Raw genomic sequence first — 26,100 nt, 5'->3', positions numbered from 1 at the left:
TTTAAATTCAGTCATTTTTCATCAAAAATACCATCCTCTCTCCTTAATCATTCAGAAGTGTGTCTAAAATGGAGGGTAGCATTTACAATCAAATGACAGCACGAAGTATAAATGTTTTTTCCCCCACATACAAATCGAAGACCTTTTTTCTTCGCAATTACGAAAAGAGTAGGTCTCCAAAATTAATAATTAATCAAACTACTATGCTTAAACATACACATAAACATACATGTAAGTACATTGTATACCATATAAACATATATCACTAGAATACACACAATTCTCTCTCGAGTAAAACGGAGGATGCGAGTTCATAATAATTTCCCTCTCCTGCCATTCAAAATAATAATTTAACGTTAAGTAAATATTTGTACTCTTTTGTACAGGAAATAAAATAATTGGAATTTTATTACTTTTTAAACCTTCAACTTGAACATTTGATTTGATTTTTATCTTTGTTTGTACAATCTGAGCTCAATGTTTCAAACTAGTGGAACAAAAACCAAGACGCAAAAATTTAAAATGAATTACAAAATCACGGCAAGCAGATTCAAACGTGAGTTAATTTTCTTTTTAATTTCTATGCTTAAAAATATGGATTGTTAACTACAGTCACTCAAATAGAAATTCTGTAAGATATCTTATAAACTTCTTTGTCTTCTCATATTTTACAAACTTTCGAATCTGAGTTCTTTTCTTTTCTTTTTTAGTTGGTTATTTAACGACGCTGTATCAACTACTAGGTCATTAGCGTCGATGAGATTGGTGATAGCGAGATGGTATTTGGCGAGATGAGGCCGAGGATTCGCCATAGATTACCTTACGGTTGGGGAAAACCTCGGAAAAAACCCAACCAGGTAATCAACCCAAGCGGGGATCGAACCCGCGCCCAAGCGCAACTTCAGACCGGCAGGCAAGCGCCTCAACCGACTGAGCCACGCCGGTGGCTGAGTTCTTTTCTTATATAGCACATTATTAAAATAAAAAATGGACATAACTGAAGGGTTCAGAGCAAAAACCGAACAAGTCCAAAAATTCCAATTTTGAGCATATACAGTTCTCTTCACTTCATTTAAAACGGCATCTATTAACATAACAAGTTTCTACAAAAATCGGATTTGCGCCATGAAATGGGTGTTTGAAAATGTCGCTTTTCTGAAAAAAGCAGATTAGTCCAACATCTTTCTAGCAAAAAAGGACAAGTCACAAACTTATCCGGTTCTTGTTAGAAAATATCATGAAGATGGCATTAGTGTAGTCTTCTTTTGTTTTATCGCCATATTAACTGTTATTTTTCTTATATCTTTTTTTTTTCTCGCTGTTATTTATACTCGCATTAACATCTTTGGTCATATCGCGAGTAAATCTATTGTTGAGACTGGTTATATGGTTGTGAACTAGATGGCGACTGTATATGTATTACTGATTTGTTATGAATATGATTTCGGTGATGAATGAGGCCGGTGATATTCAGGGATGTTGTGGCCAGAATTGCCTGGCATTTGCCTTACGGTTGAGGGAAAACCCTGAAAAACCTCAACCGGGAAATTCAACCCGACCGGGAATCGAACCCGGGCCCTCTGCGTAAGAGACCAGCATGCTGACCGCTACACCGCAGAGGTGGTCATTAGCTGTTATTGTCATTATTGGATAAATATTTGGTTTTAGAAATGAATGATCATCAAAATGAACCAGATCCAAAAAAAAGCAAGTCATCAGAATGAGAAGAATGTTGAAGTGGCATAAGATGACAATAGCAGTGGGTGTGATGAGTGAAAACAGCTATAATAATAATAATAATAATAATAATAATAATAATAATAATAATAATAATGATGATGATGATGATAATAATACTTACTTACTGGCTTTTAAGGAACCTGGAGGTTCATTGCCGCCCTCACATAAGCCCGCCATTGGTCCCTATCCTGAGCAAGATTAATCCATTCTCTATCATCATATCCCACCTCCCTCAAATCCATTTTAATATTATCTTCCCATCTACGACTCGGCCTAAAGGTCTTTTTCCTTCCGGCCTCCCAACTAACACTCTATATGCATTTCTGGATTCGCCCATACGTGCCACATGCCCTGCCCATCTCAAACGTCTGGATTTTATGTTCCTAATTATGTCAGGTGAAGAATACAATGCGTGCAGTTCTGTGTTGTGTAACTTTCTCCATTCTCCTGTAACTTCATCCCTCTTAGCCCCAAATATTTTCCTAAGCACCTTATTCTCAAACACTCTTAACCTATGTTCTTCTCTCAAAGTGAGAGTCCAAGTTTCACAACCATAAATAACAACCGGTAATATAAGTGTTTTATAAATTCTAACTTTCAGATTTTTTGACAGTAGACTGGATGATAAAAGCTTCTCAACCGATAATAACAGGCATTTCCCATATTAAATATATTATTAAATATATTAAATAAATTTTATTCTGTGTTTAATTTCCTCCCGAGTATCATTTATATTTGTTACTGTTGCTCCAAGATATTTGAACTTCTCCACCTGTTCAAAAGTTAAATTTCCAATTTTTATATTTCCATTTCGTACAATATTCTCGTCACGAGACATAATCATATACTTTGTCTTTTCGGGATTTACTTCCAAACTTATGTCTTTACTTGCTTCCAGTAAAATTCCAGTGTTTTCCCTAATCGTTCGTGGATTTTCTCCTAACATATTCACGTAATAATAATAATAATAATAATAATAATAATAATAATAATAATAATAATAATAATAATAATAATAATAATATTTTTGATTGAGCATAGTTTTTGTTATCAGGATAATTACACAAATTTAGAAAGAGAAAATATAAAGATAATATTGTTTTCCTTCTTCAGGAAATCATTCCAACATTAAGTTTTTAATCTAATAAAACACTTATAATAGTAATATGCGTTACAAGAGCGGTATGTTGAAGTTTTCATGTTCGAGGAAAAGTTTGAAAAAGCGAAACGTAGTTGAACTTTTTTAATTTCCGAGAATTGAAAGAAAACATACCTCTCGTGTATCGTACATTATTTTGTGCGAAGATCGTTTATTATATACCTGAAAGAGGAATGAAATCTCCATCTTGGTTTCTGTTCAATGACGGAAAATTTGCTCAACAAAAATATCTATCTTCAACATTGTTGCTTTAAAATGTTTTCTGTGTTTACTATACTCCAGCAGGCCGTGATACACGTCTGTCTTTTTTTCCTCCCAGTCTATAAATGCGAACTTAAGGTTATGTAATGAGTCTGGAATCTTGTTGATTTTTTCACGGCTTCCTTAATGTTACTTGCATCACGAATGCAGTAACTTTAGTGGAGTTGTAGAGTTTACTTAATTTTTGCAAATATTTAATAACCATAATTAACAGTGCAATTCAGGTGAAATTGTAGTGGTAAGTTTCCAATTTATAATTATTACTATATTGAACGTCTCTAAAAATAATATGTTAAAAGCCTAAAGCAGTAAAATATGTCTCTTAAGCGGTAAGAAGAGGGAAATTGTTATGTGTGTTAGGTTGTGAATACTGAATGTGGAATTTTAGACTTTCCGCGGATTGGTTTTGTGCGGAAACCAAGCAAATACGCACGATCTCGCACAAAAGTATTTATTAGTATGTTGATACAGTTGACAATATAAATGAAACATTAATTCATATACTATTCCTCAATTAATGTGTATATAATTTGTGTTATTAGAATAATTACAATTTTCTGCAAAAACTGGATATGTTCAATTTTTTTTTTCAAGAAACCATATAAAAGAAGACATTACCAAAGTTGGTAGATATATACGAGATACGTATATAAAATATATCACATTATTTTATTGCATGAGGAAGGTAAGAGACAGTTTTTTTCGTTTTCTGGTAAAATTAATATTTTGGACTTGTCCTGCTTTTGCTATCAAGCCTTCAACTATTTTCAGCTTGTGAACTCTGGCCATTTGAAGTATACAAGACAAGTTCAACAGCAGTACAGAAACATACATTAAAAATTAATGTTTTCTTTCAAGGACTTTGGTCGTAAAGAAAAGGAAAACTACAAGTTGGATATTATTGGTTGCGTCAGTGAGCTTTGAACCATCGGGCAAGGGTTTATTTTGTTTTAGGAGAGTCCATCATATTATGGCATTATACTAATTTACAATTGACGTAATGTGGTAAATTGCCATATTGAATCCAGAACCGTGTTATCAAGCTAAATAAACATTTATAACCCTATCCAGTCCTTTACGCTTATTAAGCAACATCTTGAATTTTACATCACTAATAGGCTACGTTTCTATCATCTGAACCTTCCAACGAAATTATAGGGCCAAAGAGCTCGTGCAATTTTCGCAGCACTAGAGCGACTTACAGGTTGGACCGTAAGTAATGTCATTAATTTCAGGGGGTTATTCTTTGAGATATTTCAAACATAAAAGGTTTACTACAGTTTTTCTCGTATTTGCTTCCATTCCGAAACAAATATTGTTTTATATGAAATATTTCATAGCGTGTTTTGGGAATATCATTGATTTAATTCCCGATATATTCAGTCAATTTAAAAGAGCAGTGTATCATGATTAGAGACCGGATTCTTACGTATGTCGTAATTAGATATTGCATTCCTTTACTTGTACACTACTGAAAATGATATATCAACGATTTGTGGTTCTGACATGGTTAAAGTTGAGTTTCATTTTACATATTCTTAGTAGAAGAAGAAGAAAGTTAGCTTCCCTTATGAAAAGGTTGCCAGATTCGACAAAGCGTATTACATATAATTTGGAAAGGTAAAATGATATGCATTTGAAACGATGAGGGAATCGAATATACAAAATGTCAGAAAAATTTACACCTAAGTAGCGTTTGTGCTCATTTACAGTTAAGAAAGGGGGGGGGGAATATCATCAGATAGGTTAGAATGATATGAATGTCATATACCGCGGGAAAAATAATAGTACGGATTTACGTATTGGCATTGATATCTGAACCAATCAACAGCCATCGGTTAAGATAACTTGAAATTTTCGTTATCACTCCCATACAAATGATTTCTCAATATCTGAACCGATCCTTTGAGGGCACTACTGGCTATTTCCTTCACAATGCTGTGTGTTAGCCCCAGGTTTTTACATTTATTGGCAAAGAAGGAGGGTATGGTACCTCGTGCATATTTTACATATGTAAAGAATGTAACATTTTTATACATATCTAGGCAATTATTGAGTTTTTAATTTTTTTATCAAATTCTTTTTATTTTTCAGAGTAAATTATTGAAATTTTATATATATATATATATATATATATATATATATATACTTGGACATATGTCTTAACGTACCTGTCCCATTACTCCGATTGGAGGACCGCCTCTTGTTCTCACTATAGTTCACGATGCTGGTAAAGAGGGAGGGCCCGGAACTGACGTCGTTATGTTTTGTTCAAAACTATAGAAAATGCTTCAATTTATAAACCTGGCTTAAGAGAATAGTTCTTTCATAAATAAATAAAAAAACAAACAAATCTCTTCACACGCACGCAAAACAGCCGCATACTAGCCATACCAACACATAAGACATCATCGTATTCATCATCATACACAATCTCGCTCTCGCGCTTGTGGAATACCCTACCCAGTGACATCAGAGACTGTCGGAATTTAGTAGTGTTCAAAAGCAAGCTTATTAAGCATTTTCTTACTGCGTAGAGTAGGTCTAATTTTTACTTAATTAATAAGAGAAATGCTTCTCTCTTCTTAACTTTTACAATAAACTGTCTAGCTTTTATTAATCAGTTAATCTTTTAGTACTTTGATTTTTATTGTATTTGTAATCCCCTGGTAGAGGGAAAGAGAAGCCCTGATGGCGTTATCTCTACCAGGTTAAATAAATAAATAAATAAATAAAAATAGGATTCCAACACTTTGTAAAACATAGTAGTTCGGAGTGCCTCAACTCTGTACATTTGCCCTAATGCTTTCTCGGAATCTGGGATGGTCAAGTGCGCCGGTCATTTATTGAAAGTAGGCTATTAATAATAATAATAATAATAATAATAATAATAATAATCATAATAATAATAACAATAATAATAATAATAATAATAATAATAATAATAATAATAATAATATGAAAATTACGCAGAAATGTGCAATTATGAGAAGGGTGTCACTGTTCACTAGCGTAAAATAGGCTATTAGCGAGGGGTTTGGATCGGGTGTCAGGTAAATCAAAATACCATTATGTGTGTCATAGAAAAGTATTTTTCTATGAAATCTTAAGGCACAAGGAAAAAAGCAAAAATTGTGGCGGAGACAAGTTGTATTTGCAAAACTATACAATGGAGTGGAAATGGCAAGTCACTTTCCAGGCTATAGGCTATCCTTCCACTTCAACTGACCAGTTAAATTGTGACGGCATTTTTGTGTATTTAATGCATTAATAAATAGTGATTTTAATTTACATATTTTATTAATGCTACATATTTAATTACATATTTCCCCGATATTTACTACATTTTTATGTGAATATTTCGCAATTTCATATTACATAGAAATCCGGGGCCTAATCATGATAATATATTATTGGAAGAATTTTAATTTTGGCCTTTAAATGGGTAGAATTTTGACCCGAACAAATGCAACTTTTCGTTCTGCAAAGTAATTTTGCAATGTTACATTTCCTTGAATCAAATTTCTACAAATTTAAAGGACGAAACTAAAATTCTTTCAATTGTTATTATCAACAGTAATCTCACTACAGGTTTTAATTTATCTAGACAAAATCAAAACTGGAGTGTAATTTAATTGACTATTACACGATTACAAGAAAGTATATAAAGATTAGAAGAAATAAACTACTCTAATACAATAAAATATTAACTGACTTACTAAAATTGTATTTTAATAATGTTAGCTTCACCAAAACGTTTAAATTGAGCTGCCATTTTCAGTTGACTATCTATGCTGGAAACAAATAAAGATCGGAAAGCACGTTTTTTGTATATTATCATAAAGAATTTGCAGTTTGAAATGTTGGCAAACAAAGAAACAATTGTTAAGGACGTCATAAAAACAAACGAATGCTAGGGAAGTGATAAAATTGTAGCGATAAACAGCCATGATTGGTTGAAATAAACTTTTACTACTTTTGACCAATAAAACGATACGAAAGGACGTAATAGCCATAATAATACTCTTACTTACTTACTTACAAATGTCACACAAGTGCAGCTCTTAAACATGGTGCTAGTTTCGGCCCAAGACTTTATAATAAAATTACAAACCATTTTCCAAATTTGAAATATTTTAAAATTTAAGCATTTAAAAAAGAAATTTATAAAAATTTCATGATATATAATATTAACGAATGTGTGTATTTTTTACTTTTTATTTCTGTCGACTATTATTCATGTTTTTATTGTCTTCTGTCTGAATATCAATTTCTATTAAATATGTTTTTTCTTTCTTTTTCCCTTTCTTCTTCTTCTTCTTTTTTTTTTTTTTTTTTTGCTCTTGCGTGTTATTTATTGGTTTGAATTAAGTTATTTACTGTATTTAGTAAAGTGTTCTTGTAAATTTTATGTTATATTATTGGCTAAGACCACACCGTACACGAGCCTGGCTCTTACCGTAGTGGCTAGAAACATTTTTGTTTCATAATTTTAATTTGCAATCGCTCGCTAGCTAGCTAACTAGTTAAATAAATGGCTTTTAAGAAACCCGGAGGTTCACTGCCGCCCTCACACAAGCCCGCTATTGGTCCCTATCCTAAGCAAGATTAACTCATTCTCTATCATCATATCCCACCTCCCTCAAATCCATTTTAATATTATCCTCCCATCTACGTCTCGGTAGATTTACTGGCATGTAAAAGAACTCCTGCGGGACAAAATTCCGGCACATCCGGCGACGCTGATATAACCTCTGCAGTTGCGAGCGTTGTTAAATAAAATATGAGATTAAAAAAATTTTTTTTTCTACGTCTCGGCCTCCCCAAAGGTCTTTTTCCCTCCGGTCTCGCAACTAACACTCTATATACATTTCTGGATTGACCCATAGCCCTATGTGCTACATGCCCTGCCCATCTCAAACGTCTGGATTTTATGTTCCTAATTATGTCAGGTGAAGAATACAATACGTGCAGTTGTGTTGTGTAACTTTCTCCATTCTCCTGTAACTTCATCCCTCTTAGACCCAAAAATTTTCCTAAGAATCTTATTCTCAAACACTCTTAATCTCTGTTACCTTCTCAAAGTGAGAGTCCAAGTTTCACAACCATACGGAACAATCGGTAATATAACTGTTTTATAAATTCTAACTTTCAGATTTTTTGACAGCGGACTGGATGATAAAAGTTTCTCAACCGAATAATAACAGGCATTTCCCATATTTATTCTGCGTTTAATTTCCTCCCGAGTGTCATTTATATTTGTTACTGTTTCTCCAAGATATTTGAATTTTTCCACCTCTTCGAAGCTTAAATCTCCAATTTTTATGTTTCCATTTCGTACAATATTCTGGTCACGAGACATAATCATATACTTTGTCTGTTCGAGAATCGTTTGTGGATTTTTTTCTTACATATTCACGTCATCCACATAGCCAAGAAGCTGATGTAACCCGTTCAATTCCAAACCCTGTCTGTTATCCTGAACTTTCCTAATGGCATATTCTAGAGCGAAGTTTAAAAGTAAAGGTGATAGTGCATCTCCTTGCTTTAGACAACAGTGAATTGGAAAAGCATCAGATAGAAACTGCCTATAGGTACGGATTCTGCTATAAGTTTCACTGAGACACATTTTAATTAATCGAACTAGTTTCTTAGGAATACCAAATTCAATAAGAAGATTACATAAAACTTACCTTTTAACCGACTCATATGCCTTTTTGAAATCTATGAATAACTGATTCACTGTACCCTTATACTCCAATTTTTTCTCCAATATCTGTCAAATACAAAAAATCTGATCAATAGTATTTAGTATTTATTTATTTAACCTGGTAGAGATAAGGCCGTCAGGCCTTCTCTGCCCCTCTACCAGGGGATTACAACTATAACATGAACAATAAGATTACAATTAATATTAAATTTACAATTACAATTACAATAAAAATTAAAGTACGACAAGAATACCTGATTAATGAAAGCTAGATATTTTATCATAGAAGTTAAGAACAAAGAATATTTTTGTATTTACTGAATTACAAATTAAACCTACAATAACAAAATTCTATAGTGATGAAATTACCGGACACTGAAATATTTTGTGATAGATTAAGAGAACTATTTACAAGAAACCATGTCTGAACGAGTCTCAATTACTGACCAAGTGCCTAGTAAGTTTGCGTTTGAAATCAATTTTATTTCGACAGTCCCTGATGCTAGGAGGTAACGAATTCCAGAGTCTTGGCAGGGCTATTGTGAAAGAGGATGAGTATGAGGAGGTGCGATGGGATGGTATTGTTAGTATTGTTTCATGGCGAGAGCGTGTGTTCAGATTGTGGTGGGAAGAAAGGTAAGTGAAGCGAGAACAGGTACGAAGGAATATAAGAGTTCAAGATTTCGAAGAGAAGGAGAAGTGAATGTAAATTTCTTTTCTTATCTAGTTTAAGCCAACCTATTGTTTCCAGGGATGGGGTAATGTGATCATATTTACGAACATTGCTTACAAAACGTACACACAAGTTATGAGCACGTTGAAGTTTCGTTTTGTTGTCGCTGGAAAGGTCAGTCAGTAAAATGTCAGCATAGTTAAAATAGGGAAATATAAGGGTCTGCACAAGGGACTTTTCTAAGCAAGAGGGAAGATAAACATTTATCCTTTTTAGCACATGGATAATAGAATATACTTTTCTGCAGGTTTCTGTGATTTGCATGTCCCAGTTGAGATTACGAGGGGGATCCAGGAAATAACGACCGTTCGCGCATACCCGCCGCGCAGCTGACTCCCCTTCCTTGTTTGAAGGTCAACTGACTTCCTTAACATGTGTTCTTATAATGTTGTGAGTACTGGTTGCAACAAGTCGCCATTGTGCATTTTGTGTTACTTCAAAATGAACGACGTGATTGATAATCCCGCCGACTGTGAGGTGAGGAGTGTGATTCGATTTTTGAATGCCCGACATTTGAAATCTGCAGAAATTTACCGGAAATTGAAAGAAGTGTATGGTGATACTGTAATGAATGAAAGAAATGTGAGAAAATGGTGCGAAATGTTCAACAATGGGCGAACAAATGTCCACGATGAAACTCGACCCGGACGCCCATCACTCATCACAGAAGACCTGAAGACTAAAGTGAACGACAGAATCTTGCAAGACAGGCGCACATCACTCGACGAATTGCATATTGCCTTTCCTGACATTTCTCGTTCTTTGCTTGGTGAAACTGTGTCGCAACATCTTGGCTACCACAAAATCTTTGCCAGTCCGCACACTGCTGCTTCAACTCGAGAATTGCTGGATCAATTCAGTTGGGAAATCTTTGATCATCCGCCCTATAGTCCAGATCTTGCTCCTAGCGATTTTCACCTTTTCACTAAGCTGAAAGACTTTCTGGGTGGTACGCGTTTTGGAAGTGATGAAGAGTTGAAGAAGACAGTGAACACCTGGCTTAATGAACTGGCGGCAGAGGAGTATAACATGGGAATTCGTGAACAGATACGACAAATGTTTAAATGTAGGTGGTGATTATGTAGAGAAGTAAAGGAAGCTTCAGTTATGTAACAGATTTTGTTTTTTGAAATAAATATATATTTTTTAATTATTACAACAAAACTGTCGTTATTTCCTGGATCCCCCTCGTACTATCCATGTGAATGCCAAGATTTTTTACCGAAGAACTGAAAGGGATATGCACTGTACTTACTTTAACGGGGGAAATGTCGAGGTGCTTTACAGCGTCGGTCGATCTGTTACGCATAAAACCGCACTGATGATCCCCAATAATTTCATCTACGTACGGAGTTAATCTTCTCAAAAGAAGACAAAATTTTGTACGACGTGCTCTCTTAAATTGACTGAGCATATTGGGAATTAAATCAATGGCTTTCACAAAACATGCTATAAAATGCAAAAACGAGCAAAACTGTATTAAACTTTTTATTTGGAACATCTCAAAGAATAACCCCTGAACCTAACGACATTATTTACGGCTCACTCTGTACATAGACTTACTGCATACATGTTTCTAATACCGGTCCGGGCTCGTTACAAGCGCCAGAAACATCTATTTACATAACATCACTGCGTCCGCTTGTTGTCATTTGCCTCTATGCTAATTTACGTTAAGGAAATTTTATCAATTTACTAATATGATGCTCAGGGAATTCGAGATACACGCTGCATCAAATTTCAATTTAAAATACGCCCCATGTTACAGATGCGATATTTAGGCCTATGAATGTCATAACTACTGAGTCATTACCAAAACCGTAATATTTGCAGAAATGTACTCATAATCGTGATATATGTTAAAAGTAAATAATTTATTCAGGAGACAGGTATTGTACAATCACTATATATTGTAGGGCAGCGGTGGCGAAAATGTAATCGTGTGCCGAGCCACTGTGTAACCTGCAACGTGCATAGCACCTATGGAGGGAGGCGGACACCCGAAGGTGAAGTGAAGCAACTGTCTGACTTATTAACGGATTTTCATTTTCCTTACGTCAAGCACTTAATAAATAATTTTATACAGTACAAGGCTACAAACTATGTTTGGTACGTGTAAGGAAGAAAGAAATGAACAATATACAACCTAAAATTAACTATCTTCAGAATGTCTGCGACAAAGTTTCAAAATCAGGAATTATGTCACTTACTGCCAGTCGTAGTTGATCACGAAGATATTTGTCTGTCAGTCGTGATCTAAATTTGGTTTTTACTATTTTAATTGTTGAAAATCATTTTTCACAAATGTAAATTGTAGCCAACATGGCTTCACAGAGCAAGGGGAAGAACGAAGCTCCGGATATTTATTTTTTGGCAAAGATTTGAAAGTTCAACATTTGTCATAGTTATCCAACCAGGAATAATCACCTGTTAGTTCCTTACGTCAAAGTAAAAGTAAAAGTGTTTTTATCTATAGTAATTTCACAAGAGGTCTGAGATTTGCCGATAAATCCACAAGAGAAGCGAGTGGATTTATTTGGGAAATCTCAGACCTCGAGTGACATTTTATTAGGACTATTTCGTGAATAAAATAAAAATGTAAATAATATATCCCTAAAATACGCTCACAAAATGTTAACAATTTTATATTTATGAATACTTAACCTATTCAAACATTGTGAAGTCGAAATATATGAATAACGATTACTGAAATGAAGAGATTGAATGTTATTCAGTAATGGCAATTGAGAAAAGCGAAATACAGATTTAAATATGTTAATTACATGTACTGCGCTTTTCTCTTGTTATTATAACAAAAATACGTTTTCATTATCTGCTTAAATCATAATTTAATTTATGTATTTTATAGTATAAATAAAAAAACCTAATTAATACATTAATTAAATGAACAATTGTTATGAAGGAGTGTCTTTTTTTTTTTTTAGATACAATGGACATGGAATTAGATGAAGATGTAGATGTGGAAGTAAAATTTCGCACTTTATTTAGTACAATGCATTCATACTCATCGATCTACGTGGAAACAGTTGGCGACACTGACTAAACAAAAGAACGACCATGCGATAAATTGATAGTGATAAATCGAGTTGCAGAAATTATCGCTATGCATGACTGTGTTTTGAATTCAAAATTTTATTACACTTCACTGGCAGAAAATGGAATGATGTCATGTAAACGAAATAGTCAATGCAATTTATACGTTCAATAAATTACCAACGCCTGCCCATATTATGGAGCTAAGTAAATTTAAATCTGTTCATAAAATATGGCTTCTTGATAATTTGTTTTACAATATTAATGAGTTTGTAAATACTAATGTAAATCTTTTTTTTATTAATATTTGTCTTACAACTACAGGCGTCTGAAGTTCTTGACAATAAACATACAGTGTCCGGGAAAGACCTGACGAAAAAGAAGTAATTGTATATCTGAAACTATTACAGTTATTATCTCAATGTTTTCACAGTTAGAAAGAGAAACTTAATAAGTTTTGTTGCCTAGTAGCATTTTACACCTGTGCGCATACAATTTCGATACGATAAAACGAGGAAAAAGCTCGTTCTGGGCAAGGTATATAGTCAGCCTTGCTCTCAGAGCTGGGAATGCAAGTTGTGCGTGTACCAATTGAACAGTTGGACAATGTTTACCACAGTAGAAAAAGCAGAATGCGTATTATGGATGGTTGAATTTAAATCAGTCAAGCGTGTACAACGTCGTTTCCAAACGGACACAGTAAAAGGTAACACATATCTGGATATGCTGCGAAATTACGCTGTCCCACAACTACCACCAGAAACCGTGTTTCAAAAGGACGGAGGCCCCCATACTATGCTAACCATGTGCGCGCTTTCCTCGATGACATGTTCCCTGACCGTTGAATTGGAAGAGGCGGACCTAAACCATGGCCACCACGGTCGCCGGACATGACCGCACTGGATTTCTTTCTGTGGGGTTTGTGAAGGACGTGAGTTTCGTGGCCGAATCTACGAAGCAATAGGACTAGTCACACCGGAAATGCTTTCGTGTGTGTGGCAAGAGATTGAGTATCGCCTGGACATAGCCCTGGCCACAAATGGTACTCATATAGAGGTACATTAAAACTTATTGTGTTTTTTCTTTGTAACTGTGAAAATATCACGACAATAAATGCAATAGTTTCAGAGATATAGTTACAGTAGAACCCCGTTTATCCGTCATCCTATTAACCGATTGGTGGATTATCCGACTGTCTTTAGGTCGCGTTTTTCCATAATGAAGTACTGTACATTATATTAGCACGTTATTTTTCTAGAGAGGGTTATTACAAGACTTTACCCTTATACAGTATGGTGTACTGTATAAATTCTATGTAAAATGACTTCCATGGGTTTAAAAAAAATCATGTTGTGCTAAGTATTAAAAAGGTGCAAGTAACCGAGTGGTCTGGGGAACGAGAAACTGTGTCTCAACTCAGAATACGAGATTGGAGTCACAAGTGTGTTCAATTTAATAAAAATCGAGGATAAAGTGTATAAAGTATGTAAATCTACAACACGAGACCTCCAGTATTCCTATCTTTTCACAGACAGCCATTACAAGGAGTTTCTTTGACCCTTAAATTTTTTAGTGGGTTATTTTACGACGCTTTATCAGTATCTCAGGTTATTTAGCGTCTGGTGACCCTTAAAAACCCGTTGTTAATAACCAGACTTAAATCAGTGAACTTCTGATCACTACCTAGCGTGTTCAATCAAAAGGCCATGGAGGAAATTACGAACGTATAAGCATTATTCACTAAATGTACGAAAACCATTTATGGTACTGACTATCCGATTTTTTCGATTAACCGTTCAGTCCACCCCCTTCATTACCACGGATAATAGGGGTTCTACTGTATTTATTTTTCGTCAGGTCTTTCCCGGACACCCTGTATTTTAAAAGGACGTTACAGTTACTAGGCCTACTTTAGAATTTCAATATATCGAAAGGCCAAGAGATTTTGTAATGTTATGATGATTCAAAAGTATGAAACCAATTATTTAGTAAATCATTTTCATTGCAGCATTCAATGATCGCCAAGATTTTGTTCTTAATAAAAATGCAACTTATTTTCTCTACGATAAGAAACATGAAGTCCATAGTCTCAAAAAAAAAAAATTTGAGCGAAATCCACTATTTCAGTACGAGAGACGAAGCTGATGGAGGTCGTCGTGCCGGTCTCCAGCTTTATTTATTACGATGTTCTTGAGATTGTGTTAGAATTTCTCGGAAAGAGAACATACGTTAGCACAAAGCATGAGAAGTGGGAAGAGAAGATTGTGGGTTATTTTAAATTTCTATCCTGAGGGTAGATTCAAGACACTTAACACAAGATAGCCGGACCTGAGCATCCAATCACGGATTTCATAACCCTAGTCGTAGCTTAGTCGAGCAACGAACGGCCTTTCACCTAGCGGGACAGGACACCTAGCAGATCCTATGAGTTTTGTGGTGAACGGAATAGAACGAGAAGTTTCAGTTGAATGTTTCGATGTCCTAGTTTCATCCTAAGTTAATGTCATTACTAAGAGGCGGGTTCCTATGTAATTAAGTATTATTTTTGCGTGTGATAAAACACAATTAACAAAGTTAAAAATTCCGAACATGAAGTTTCAAGTCTAAAACCCGAATTTTATTTCACATAAAAACACATATTTTCACAAAAAAAAATTATGTAAATACATATTTTCAGGAAATCTATTATAAACACATAAATCTTGGAGTTTCTTTACTTAAATACTTTTTTTACAAGAACTTTTAAACATTTTAAAACTAAATCAATTATGTCAATCACAAGTACGTTATCTTTTTAAGAATTCTTGGCTGCTTCGTGTTTCTAAGCGCTTTGTGGTGTACCGTGATCCATTTTTGTAATAGTATCGCCTCAAGTTCTGAGAACTGCTAGGCAGCATATCAGTGTTATTATTAGAGAATAAATTAACATGGACAAGAAGGAGAGATCTTGCAACACATAATTAGGAATGTTTATTGTTGCTGAAGATGATTTCATTCACCGCTTTGTTTGTGAAACACAACAGATAAGAGCTCGGGTATGAACATTATTTAATTTAAATAAATCTCTCGCCTCTCGCTCATGTCCATCAAGTAAGGCAATACGTCTTGTTGTAATTCCCCGTTATCGGGCTTCGTCAATCGATATCCTTCAAGATATACTGAAAGATGGTTGTTTAAAAAACAATTCGGCTTTCGTATTAGCAAATCTAAGCTTTTTGTGTGACACCATAAAAAAACTCGAAACATCCAAAAACCTGTTGTCTGAAACAGGGAGGTGCGTGCCGTGGAAATTACACTAGACTCGCTACCAGGTTTAGAAGTACAAGTACTGAGGGACAAATTCCAGAATGTGTTTGGGAAAAACAGTGGATATAAAAAAATGTGTAAAGGTGCTCAAGTATTGGAAGGTGTGCCTGTAGGTGAAATTGATGGTGTTAAATATGCACGTCTGACGTCCTGTGATGTGGAATGATCGTTTCACAGTATAAGTCGTTGTTCAGAGATAATCGGCATGCATTTGTGATGAGAATTTGGAGATGACCATTGTTGTTCACTGCAATTCTCGGCCAACTACTAGCACTCAAGTGTGGTTGGTGAGTACCTAGTAAATTTTTTTTTTTCAGGCTAAGTAAGGTATTTTTGTCATATTTAAAATAAATATATTTTTTTTCATTTTTAGCAAATATTTTCATACTTTTTAGCACATAAAAATAAATATATTTAAAATTTTTAGTACATAAAAATCCGCTCCCTAGTCAATACATCCGAAGTTCCAGGATTCTAACCAGGGAAGAACGGATTTATAACAGCGACAATAGTATATTATGCAACAAGTTTATAATGGCAATAATTAAGATGCCAGTATGTTTATGAAACGTGCGTGCTGGTGGCTAATTTTGTCTTGAAAATCTATATATATAATTTTAACTGGTAATGAAAATTACGGGAAAAATGCTGAACGGATTTTAATAAATGACCCCTCATTTTCAAGCTTGGAACCCAAAGTTAAAAAAAAAAAAAAAAAAAAAAAAAATAGTTTTCAGTGAAATGTCAATTTTTCTACATCGTTTCCCTATTTTCCAAAATCCATCTGTCGTCAGTTTTGAGAAATAATGGCTTTTCAAAATAAAACAAAACACAATCACACTACAATAAACAATATTATACGAAGGCCATGATTTGCAGGATTTCTGACATATTTAGAGTTCAAATTCAATTGGTTATTAAAAACTTCAAGGCTTACTAAAAATAATTTACAAGTCTGATTCTGTGGTTGTAATTTTCTGAGTACAGCTGTGTATTGGATATTAAAATCTACAAACTTGAGGTAGTTTGATGACATTATTACCATTAGAAATGAAATATTGTTATAGTTAATGTCATGATGTGACTATTTTTAATTAATTATACATATTAATGCTATATTCATGATATGAAAGTGAAACTTTTCGGGGTTATGTAAGTAAATGTAGAAAATATATGAAATTAGATCTTCATTTCTATAATTTACTGACTGATGGGTATGTAGTATATATAACTATAAAACTTACGTAAGATAATATTGTTCTTAAAAATCAAATATTTTTATAGTTATTAATCAAGTGGGGTTGGGTCTTTTTCATATACTTAATGGCGGTATGCTGTAGATATTTATGCGCGTCATTCTCTTCAGTATTGGCTCGAGAGAGCGCAAAATTACAGTTCCTAAGGAAAGGAGCTATAGCTTTACTCCCACATGAAAAACCCAGTGATCGTCCTGACATTGTTACTTGCGTTTTCGCGTTGAAACTCAAAAACTGAAGGTGGATAAGTTCAAGATAAAGTATTTGGCATAAAAAACATTCAGAGGGAGTATGTTTCATTATAATGGAAGCAAATAACTTTCAAAATGTCTGGTATCTTCATTGAAAATACATCTGAAAAAATTTTATTTGAACATCTAATGAACTTAGTTTGCAGCATTTGCTGCACAAGCCACTAGTGTAAATGTAATATGAAGTATATACCACTTTATAAATAAGGCTCATAGTACAGAGCGATTTATATCAAACTAACACATTTCTTTCTTAATTTCAATGATGCTAGCCACAATTTTTATACCTGAAATGTAGAGTATCTGTGGGAGATCAGTAACCTCTATAGCAAATGTTGAAAATTCTTTATTTATTCGGCTGAAAATTCACTTAATGACAAGTTTTTAACGTCAAATTAAGCAGGAGTTGTGATTCCCTGTCACGAGATGCGCAGATGTTTATTCTTATTCCTTATTGTTGTGCAGTTGTTATCGACATTTTGCTTGTCACTGAAAATGCAGTACACATTAAATCAACGGCTCTTCCTTGTGAAGCAATATTGGATTACGAATTCAATTACAGCTACTCAAAGGGCATACCAGAGAGAATTTGGTGTTCGTAATCCCCCCAAAAGAAACACAATACTGGGACTGGTAAACAAATTGGAAACAACTGGAGCTCTGGTGAGTGAAAAAGGCAAACATCGTAATGCAATACATAATCGTAAACATCTGCGCATCTCGTGACAGGGAATCAAAACTCCTGCTTAATTTGACGTTAAAAACTGGTCATTAAGTGAATTTCCAGCCGAATAAATAAAGAATTTTCAACATTTGTTATAGAGGTTAGTAATCTCCCAAAGATACTCTACATTTGAGGTATAACAAATTGTGGCTAGCATCATTCGTTTTGAAATAAAGAAAGAAAGAAAGAAAGAAAGAAAGAAAGAAAGAAAGAAAGAAAGAAAGAAAGAAAGAAAGAAAGAAAGAAAGAAAGAAAATAGTTCTACATAAATCACAAACTATATGCAAATTCCACACGAGACAGCCTACTGTTAAGATAAATCGGAATAGATGCAGTTATAATCTCCTAAAAAAAAAAAAAAAAAAAAGTCAACGGAGGTGTCAGTTCGATAATTGAAACTATCGATATTAAACTATCGATACCTATTGTTTGAATAATACTGAGAAACAAAGTTTGTTTGTATGTCACCATGGCGGGTATTTCAAACGCCACAAACGTAATTTGTAAATATCAAAGTGAAATTGAAAAAAAAAAAAAAACTTCCTATTGGGTTAAATTTCAAGGGAAAGAATGGTAATTATGGAGTTATTACTAGATTTTTTTTTCCTTTTAATTTTCATGTGTTCAAATAAAGATATGTTGTATTCGTTTTTATATGATTTCAACATCCAAAAAATGGTGAGTAAAATAATTAATTGGGGGCTTCCCCCAACCCACTATTTGTATAGTAGGAAAATATTTGGAACACATTCATTATGGGACCCACCCCAAGTATTCCATAGTATCGATTATATATTGTATATTTTCGATTATTATATCAAGTATGCCAACTTAACAATACTAAATACATAGTACTATAAACATGTATAATTTAATAAAACCAACAATAATGATATTAAGCTCATATTAGTCACCTTTGTTATAAAATATATTAAATTTTATTCAAAATAAAGTTAAAGAAACAAACCAAAGCTAAACTTTAAACACAGTAACATTAAACTTTCAAACAATACAACATTGGTATTAATGCAACAATAAAATTAAGTTCATATTAGTCATCTTTATAATATATTATAAAATACTTATTCTACTCAATTTATACTGCATTTTTGGTCCAGGGAAAATACTAGTCTTTCACAAAAACACATTTTTACTAGTATTTTCCCTGGACCAAAGAATTAAAAACATAATTGGTGTAAAATTAGCATTTTACCATGGACCTCACTGAGATGTTCCGTTTCATCTTCTCCGTTATCCGAGTGATTTCACAAAGTGCTACGATACTGCGTTCCTGCGTCTATCATTTAATACCTTGTAATTTCCAATGACATCTCCACAGGAGTTCATCTCGTTTACTTTTAAATTTCTTCAGTCTCATCCCAGGATTGCATGTTACGCAAAACATTTCACTCCTAAGTAAACCCATTCGCATAAAAAAAACATAAACATAGCCTACATGTCTTTATTCATGGATAAAGCTACTAAAAAGTTTACAACTTATTTATAATTCCATAATTTCCATTTCGAGGCCTACATTTTAAATCAAGAGGGAGAATTTGATCCACTTCTTTTTTATATTTAACTATAGAATTCGAAATTGCCGCCATGATTATGATCAAACTAATTTACAAAAATATTAATTGGTTGGCAACATAATGAAAACAATATATATCGATCATTTAATTGATCGAAACGCAACTTCCGTTGACCTTTTTTTGTGGCTTAGCATATTTTTATATTTAGGGTGGGTCCTATGCATCGTATTTTAAGCATCTATGAAAAAAAGCGATAGAAAAATAAAAGTATTAATAGGGGGCTTCGCCCCCAACCCCTCTATTTGTATAGTTAGGAAAGTATTTTTGGTATTGTAAGCATCTATGTAAAAATGCGATAGAAAAATAAAAGTATTAATAGGGGGCTTCACCCCCAACCCCTCTATTTGTACTGGTATAGTTAGGAAAGTATTTTTGGTATTGTAAGCATCTATGTAAAAATGCGATAGAAAAATAAAAGTATTAATAGGGGGCTTCGCCCCCAACCCCTCTGTTTGCTTTATTTGGAAACTATTTTTGAAATTGTAAGCCTCTAGCTAATTATAATTATGGAAACTCGATACAAAAATAAAAGTATAATTGGGGGGCTTTGCCCCCAACCTGTTCCACTTGTACGATTAGCAAACCATTTTTGGAATTGCAGAGCTCTCGCTAACTATGTGATAAAATAAACTAGAAAATAAAAAGTATTAACTGAGAGCTTTTGATTCCCTCCCCCAACCACTTAACTGTTATGTTGACGAAAACCTTTATAATCAGCATAAAATAAATATAAAAATGCATTATTATTTATTTTCAACAATTAATAGATAAACATAATAAAAACAAACCAAACACGTTATTCATATTTGCCCTGAGAGAATTGATTTTTGTTAAAAATGCTTAGTAATGAGGTATTATTTATAATGCAAAGTTTCTTAATTACATAATGAAAGCTAACTAAATAAGTTAGAGTAGGCTAACGCAATACTTATCATTGAAATAAATATACAGGGTTAGTTAAAAGTCCCGCACCACCTAAATAACTTTTGAAGCATACGGTTCAGTGACATGAAACTTCGTAGGTGAGGATAACCATATGGTAATGACTCAATAATGGTATTACCGAGTTTTTTCTACTTCCGGTTTAACCAGAAGTAACTCCAACTCTTTTATTTTAAATGGAACACCCAATATATATTTCTATTTTTGAATAGTGCTCATTAAGAGCTTTTCAAAAAGTACCCACACTCAATACTTCTGTACAAATTCAGTGTTGCTAAGTCAAGAAAACAGAAAAGTGTATCGAATATTAAAATAATAAAAATACTCCTTCCTTAACAAAAACAGAACAAAGCTAGCTAACCTTCTAAATTATGTGTTCAAATTGGTAGCCGTCAGCGTTTTACAATGTGTCACTCGATCATAGAAACTATTTAAGGAATGATTTAACCAGGCTTTAGGAATATCTTGCACCACTTCCATTTTTATTTAGCAGCACTGAATTTGTACAGAAGTATCAAGTGTGGGTACTTTTTGAAAAGCTCTTAATGAGCTTTATTCAAAAATAAAAATATATATTGGGTGTTCCATTTAAAATAAGAGAGTTGGAGTTACTTCCGGTTAAACCGGAAGTAGAAAAAACTCGGCAATACCATTATTGAGTTATTAGTATATGGTTATCTCCACATACCAAGTTTCATGTCACTGAACCGTATGCTTCAAAAGTTATTTAGGTGGTGCATTTATTATTTTAATATTCGATATACTTTTCTGTTTTCTTGACTTAGCAACACTGAATTTGTACAGAAGTATCAAGTGTCGGTAATTTTTGAAAAGCTCTTAATGAGCTTTATTCAAAAATAAAAAAAATATATTCGGTGTTCCATTTAAAATAAGAGAGTTGGAGTTACTTCCGGTTAAACCGGAAGCAGAAAAAACTCGATAATACCATTATTGAGTTCTTAGTATATGGTTATCCCCACGTACCAAGTTTCATGACATTGAACCACATGCTTCAAAAGTTATTTAGGTGGTGCGGGACTTTTAACTAAACCTGTATAAGAAAATAATTAAAATTTAATTCCTAACTTCCAAAGGAAAATATTTGCGTAAAAAACCGTAATGAATAATCAGTAAGTTCTGGGAAGGCAGTTGCATTATGTATTATTGAAATAAAAAAAATTAATAAACTGGCTATATTAGAATAAAAAATCGATAATATAATATTTCCAGATGAGAATATGAATCGACATTATTAAATAGGCTGGCGGACCTATAACGCATCTAAGTCGATAAATCCTTACCGCTCCAGAAAAATAAACTCTGTTCAGTGCATAACCACAGTCTAGTATATACAGTCACGAAGCTCCATACTTCCTAAATATCCATACATATACAGTTGAAATACGCATCCATAGATAGTTGCTAACCACCAGGATCGCTACTATCGCATCATCACAGACCCTTTCCCCAGCAGACGATAAAATGTATTGTACTTTCGATATCGTATTCTTTTGAAAAAATTAACACCTTCCTTCCACTATTGAAATATGAAATACATAAGGTTTATATATTTTTTTCATAAAGTATATATTATATTTTATAAACTCACCTTCCTGGATCTTTCGGAAGAAGGATAACTCTGACCTCTTTTTCTTACAATTTATAGTGCAACAAACGTCTCCTTGTCCCATATTATTATGCAAATTATTGTATTTTAGCCATTTACAGTTATTACAGCCGATAACGAAAATTTCACAGTTTACACAACTTTTCACAACAATGCGAAATACGGCACAGTCAATGCCTTTTAGATTTAGACCAGGCCGTAATGTATGTTCGAGTTTTCTATTTCAGTGTATGGAGCTCAATGAAATATGATATTATAACTTTATTGCGTATCATTGCTAAGTTTTATTTAGTGTAATGTGTCCATAAGTTTCGTGTACTTCTTGCTGCATAATATGTTGCAGAAATAATTACAAGACTGTGTTATTTTAATGTGAAGAGAATTTTACATGTTAACATAATGTTCGCATCAACATTTTAATTTAAGAATTGAAGCTATTTTGAGGTTTAATAAAAAAGAATTTACATTGTGATTTTAATTTAGCACATCTACCTTCCTTAATTGTAGAGAGAAAATTTACCATACCACTCCTATGAAATTAGTGTACGTACGATTGTGTTACTTCGTCTCTTAGGAAGTAGATCAATACAGTAAATCAGCCTCAATGTATACTTGCGAATATAGGCATATAAGTTAAATATAGTAAACATAACCTATAATTTTCATACGACATAATATACCGGTACATATGTAATGGCAGGGCATTGGAGACCACTAAAATTAGACACAAAGGGGCAACTGGTACAGTAAACATAACCTATAATTTCAACATATCTAAATATTCATGCGGTGCAACTGAAAATTATTGAATCGTGCATAAATGAATGTAAAAGAATTTCGCAATATTTAATCGAAATAAAGGCAGGTATTACACATACGAACAACGTAATTTTCACACCAAAAATAATATTACACCTTAACTCGCAAGGAATTATGTCTGAAGTGTCTCCTAATCATTGTTTTAAATTTTATTAATGCAATTACACTACATTTTAGAGAAATATATGTTACTCTTTATGCATTTCAACTAATTTATATGGTTGAAACGCCGCCCTTCGTGATCGGGTTAAGCGAGTCACATGGTCTGCCTTACGGCCTGTATTAGATCACGATGGCAGTGACACAGTCTATTGTTCCTAGTACTCACAGCGCTCCAAGCGACTAGCAACTATCGCGAGAAATGCAAAAAATCATCCCAAGCTTCGTGACTGTATATAGTAGACTGTGGCATAACCATCCGCTCTATATCTAAACTTGTAAGATTCTCACTGAATCACTACGAACCAAAGTTAATAATTCTAACAGTGATGTATATTTCAGCACATAGACAAGGAGATAACTACAACCGGTCACAAAGTTGACAAAATTAAACGGAGGGATACAACATGGAAGTGACTCCTCATCTTAGGCCCAATTGTATAAAACTCCCAGACTAAAGATCAATTTTGATCGAAGATCGAAAAGTAAACCGAGTTCAGACGCTTCTTCTATTGTATAAAACTTTTCTGCGATCAAATTACCTTGGTTCAAATGCAATCTAAGTTCACGTGAAAAGGACTTGGCAACATCGCATAAACAGGTGAAGTATGTGATGCGCGGGCCATGTTGTACAGGTTTGCTCAGTATAGCCGATTTAGCGACTCTAACTCTTTTTCGACGACAATTTCTTTTAACTGTTATATTGCTTAAATAGGGATTTAGCCACTTTTTTAGCACCCCATAGTGACAAAATTTAATCTTTCTTTGTTGATAATAAAAAATCTAGCGACTTTCCAACTACTTTTTGGCGACTTTCCGCACACTTTGTTGGAGACACTGGTTTGTGTTGTGCGTTGTAAATAATGGCGGACAATAAGAAGGTTGACTGTTCTCCAAGTTGTTATCATGTTATGGTGTTTAATACTGCTAAACATAATAAAGCTTTATAAAACGACAATTTTCGTTTAGTAATACAGTTAATAGACATTTATGAATGTACCTATCATATTCATTAATAATTAATGGTTGTTATAAACATAATATAATTATAGGTTATGTTATTTGATACTGCTGAACACGATAAAGCCTTATAAAATATAAGAATGTTTGTGTATTAAGGCAAGAAATTGAAAGAAATATATATAAATGTACCTAATATATCTATTAAAATTAATAATAATGGATATTTTATTTGCACAATCTGTCACTCGTATATTTCAAACAGAAACGAAATAACTGACTTGGATCATCTAACTTAATCGGAGAAATTTCTTCAGTCAAAGTTGACTTTAGTTTGAGACAAATTAATCTCAGATTAGACTTTTTACAACACAAAATTCCAAGTTCAGCTAGAACAAGGATCAATTTAACCTCTGATCTAAGATTAAATGGTTTATACAATCGGGCCTATATGTTATGTTATTTGATACTGCTGAACACGATAGAGCCTTATAAAATATAAGAATGTTTGTATATTAAGGCAAGAAATTGAAAAAAAAAAAATATATATATATAGGCCTATATATAAATGTATCTACCATATATATTAATAATAATGGTTATTCTTTTTGCACAATCTGCCACTCGTATATTTCAAACAGAAAAGAAATAACTGAACTTGGATCATCTAACTTAATCGGAGAAATTTCTTCAGTCAAAGTTGACTTTAGTTTAAGACAAATTAATCTCAGATTAGACTTTATACAACACAAAATTCAAAGTTCAGCTAGAACGAGGATCAATTTAACCTCTGATCTAAGACTAAATGGTTTATACAATCGGCCCTTAGTGTAACTCTGACGTCATGTACTTACCGGTACATAGTGATTCTGTTCTTCCATATCATGATGGTGGTGGCAAGCGCTCTCTTCATTGCCAGGGCCACAGTCCAGGTGCTCTCCATGCTCATTACTGCCTCCACCTGGGACACATCATATTATACCTGAAACGGAAAAATCACTGCATGTAGATTACAGTATTGGATATTGCTGTGTATTGTCTTCCAAATGTGAGCAATGTTCAGAAGGTTTCTTTTTTTTTAAGATACGTAGATTATTCTGTGTAGAAAAATATAATACGAATAATGTGATATGGTATCACCTTACTTACTTACTGGCTTTTAAAGAACCCGGAGGTTCATTGCCGCCCTCACATAAGCCCGCCATTGGTCCCTATCCTGAGCAAGATTAATCCATTCTCAATCATCATATTCCACCTCCCTCAAATCCATTTTAATATTATCCTCCCACCTACGTCTCGGTCTCCCTAAAGGTTTTCTTTTTTCCCTCCGGCCTCCAAACTAACACACCATATGTATTTCTGGATTCGTCCATACGTGCTACATGCCCTCCCCATCTAAAACATCTGGATTTAATGTTCCAAATTATGTCGGGTGACGAATACAATGCGTGCAGTTCTGTTTTGTGTAACTTTCTCCATTCTCCTGTAACTTCATCCCTCTTAGCCCTAAATATTTTCCTAAGCACCTTATTCTCAAACACCCTTAACCTATATTTCTCTCTCAAAGTGAGAGTCCAAGTTTCACAACCATAAAGAACAACCGGTAATATAACTGTTTTATAAATTTTAACTTTCAAATTTTTCGACAGCAGACTGGATGATAAAAGTTTTTCAACCGAATATTAACACGCATTTCCCATATTTATTCTGTGTTTAATTTCCTCCCGAGTATCATTTACAGTATATTTGTTACTGTTGCTCCCAGATATTTTAACTTCTCCACCTCTTCAAAAGATAAATTTCC

General features: G+C 33.6%; 1 protein-coding gene across 3 annotated transcripts in view; it reads right to left on the bottom strand.

The window, feature by feature from the left end:
• The window catches only part of LOC138703781 (uncharacterized), a 391,629-nt gene that overhangs the window by 215,577 nt on the left and 149,952 nt on the right, over positions 1–26,100 (bottom strand). For 2 of the 3 annotated variants that reach the window (XM_069831957.1, XM_069831956.1), the window contains one exon: positions 25,151–25,278. In XM_069831957.1, coding sequence (XP_069688058.1) covers positions 25,151–25,177 — 27 coding nt within the window. In that variant the 5' untranslated portion in view covers positions 25,178–25,278. Of the gene's footprint in view, positions 1–25,150; positions 25,279–26,100 lie in introns of those variants that run through there. The other variant, XM_069831955.1, reaches the window with a different exon arrangement.

Source organism: Periplaneta americana, chromosome 7, assembly GCF_040183065.1.
Source record: "Periplaneta americana isolate PAMFEO1 chromosome 7, P.americana_PAMFEO1_priV1, whole genome shotgun sequence".
Taxonomy (NCBI): Eukaryota; Metazoa; Arthropoda; class Insecta; order Blattodea; family Blattidae; genus Periplaneta; species Periplaneta americana.
This window is presented reverse-complemented; position numbering and strand designations above follow the sequence as displayed.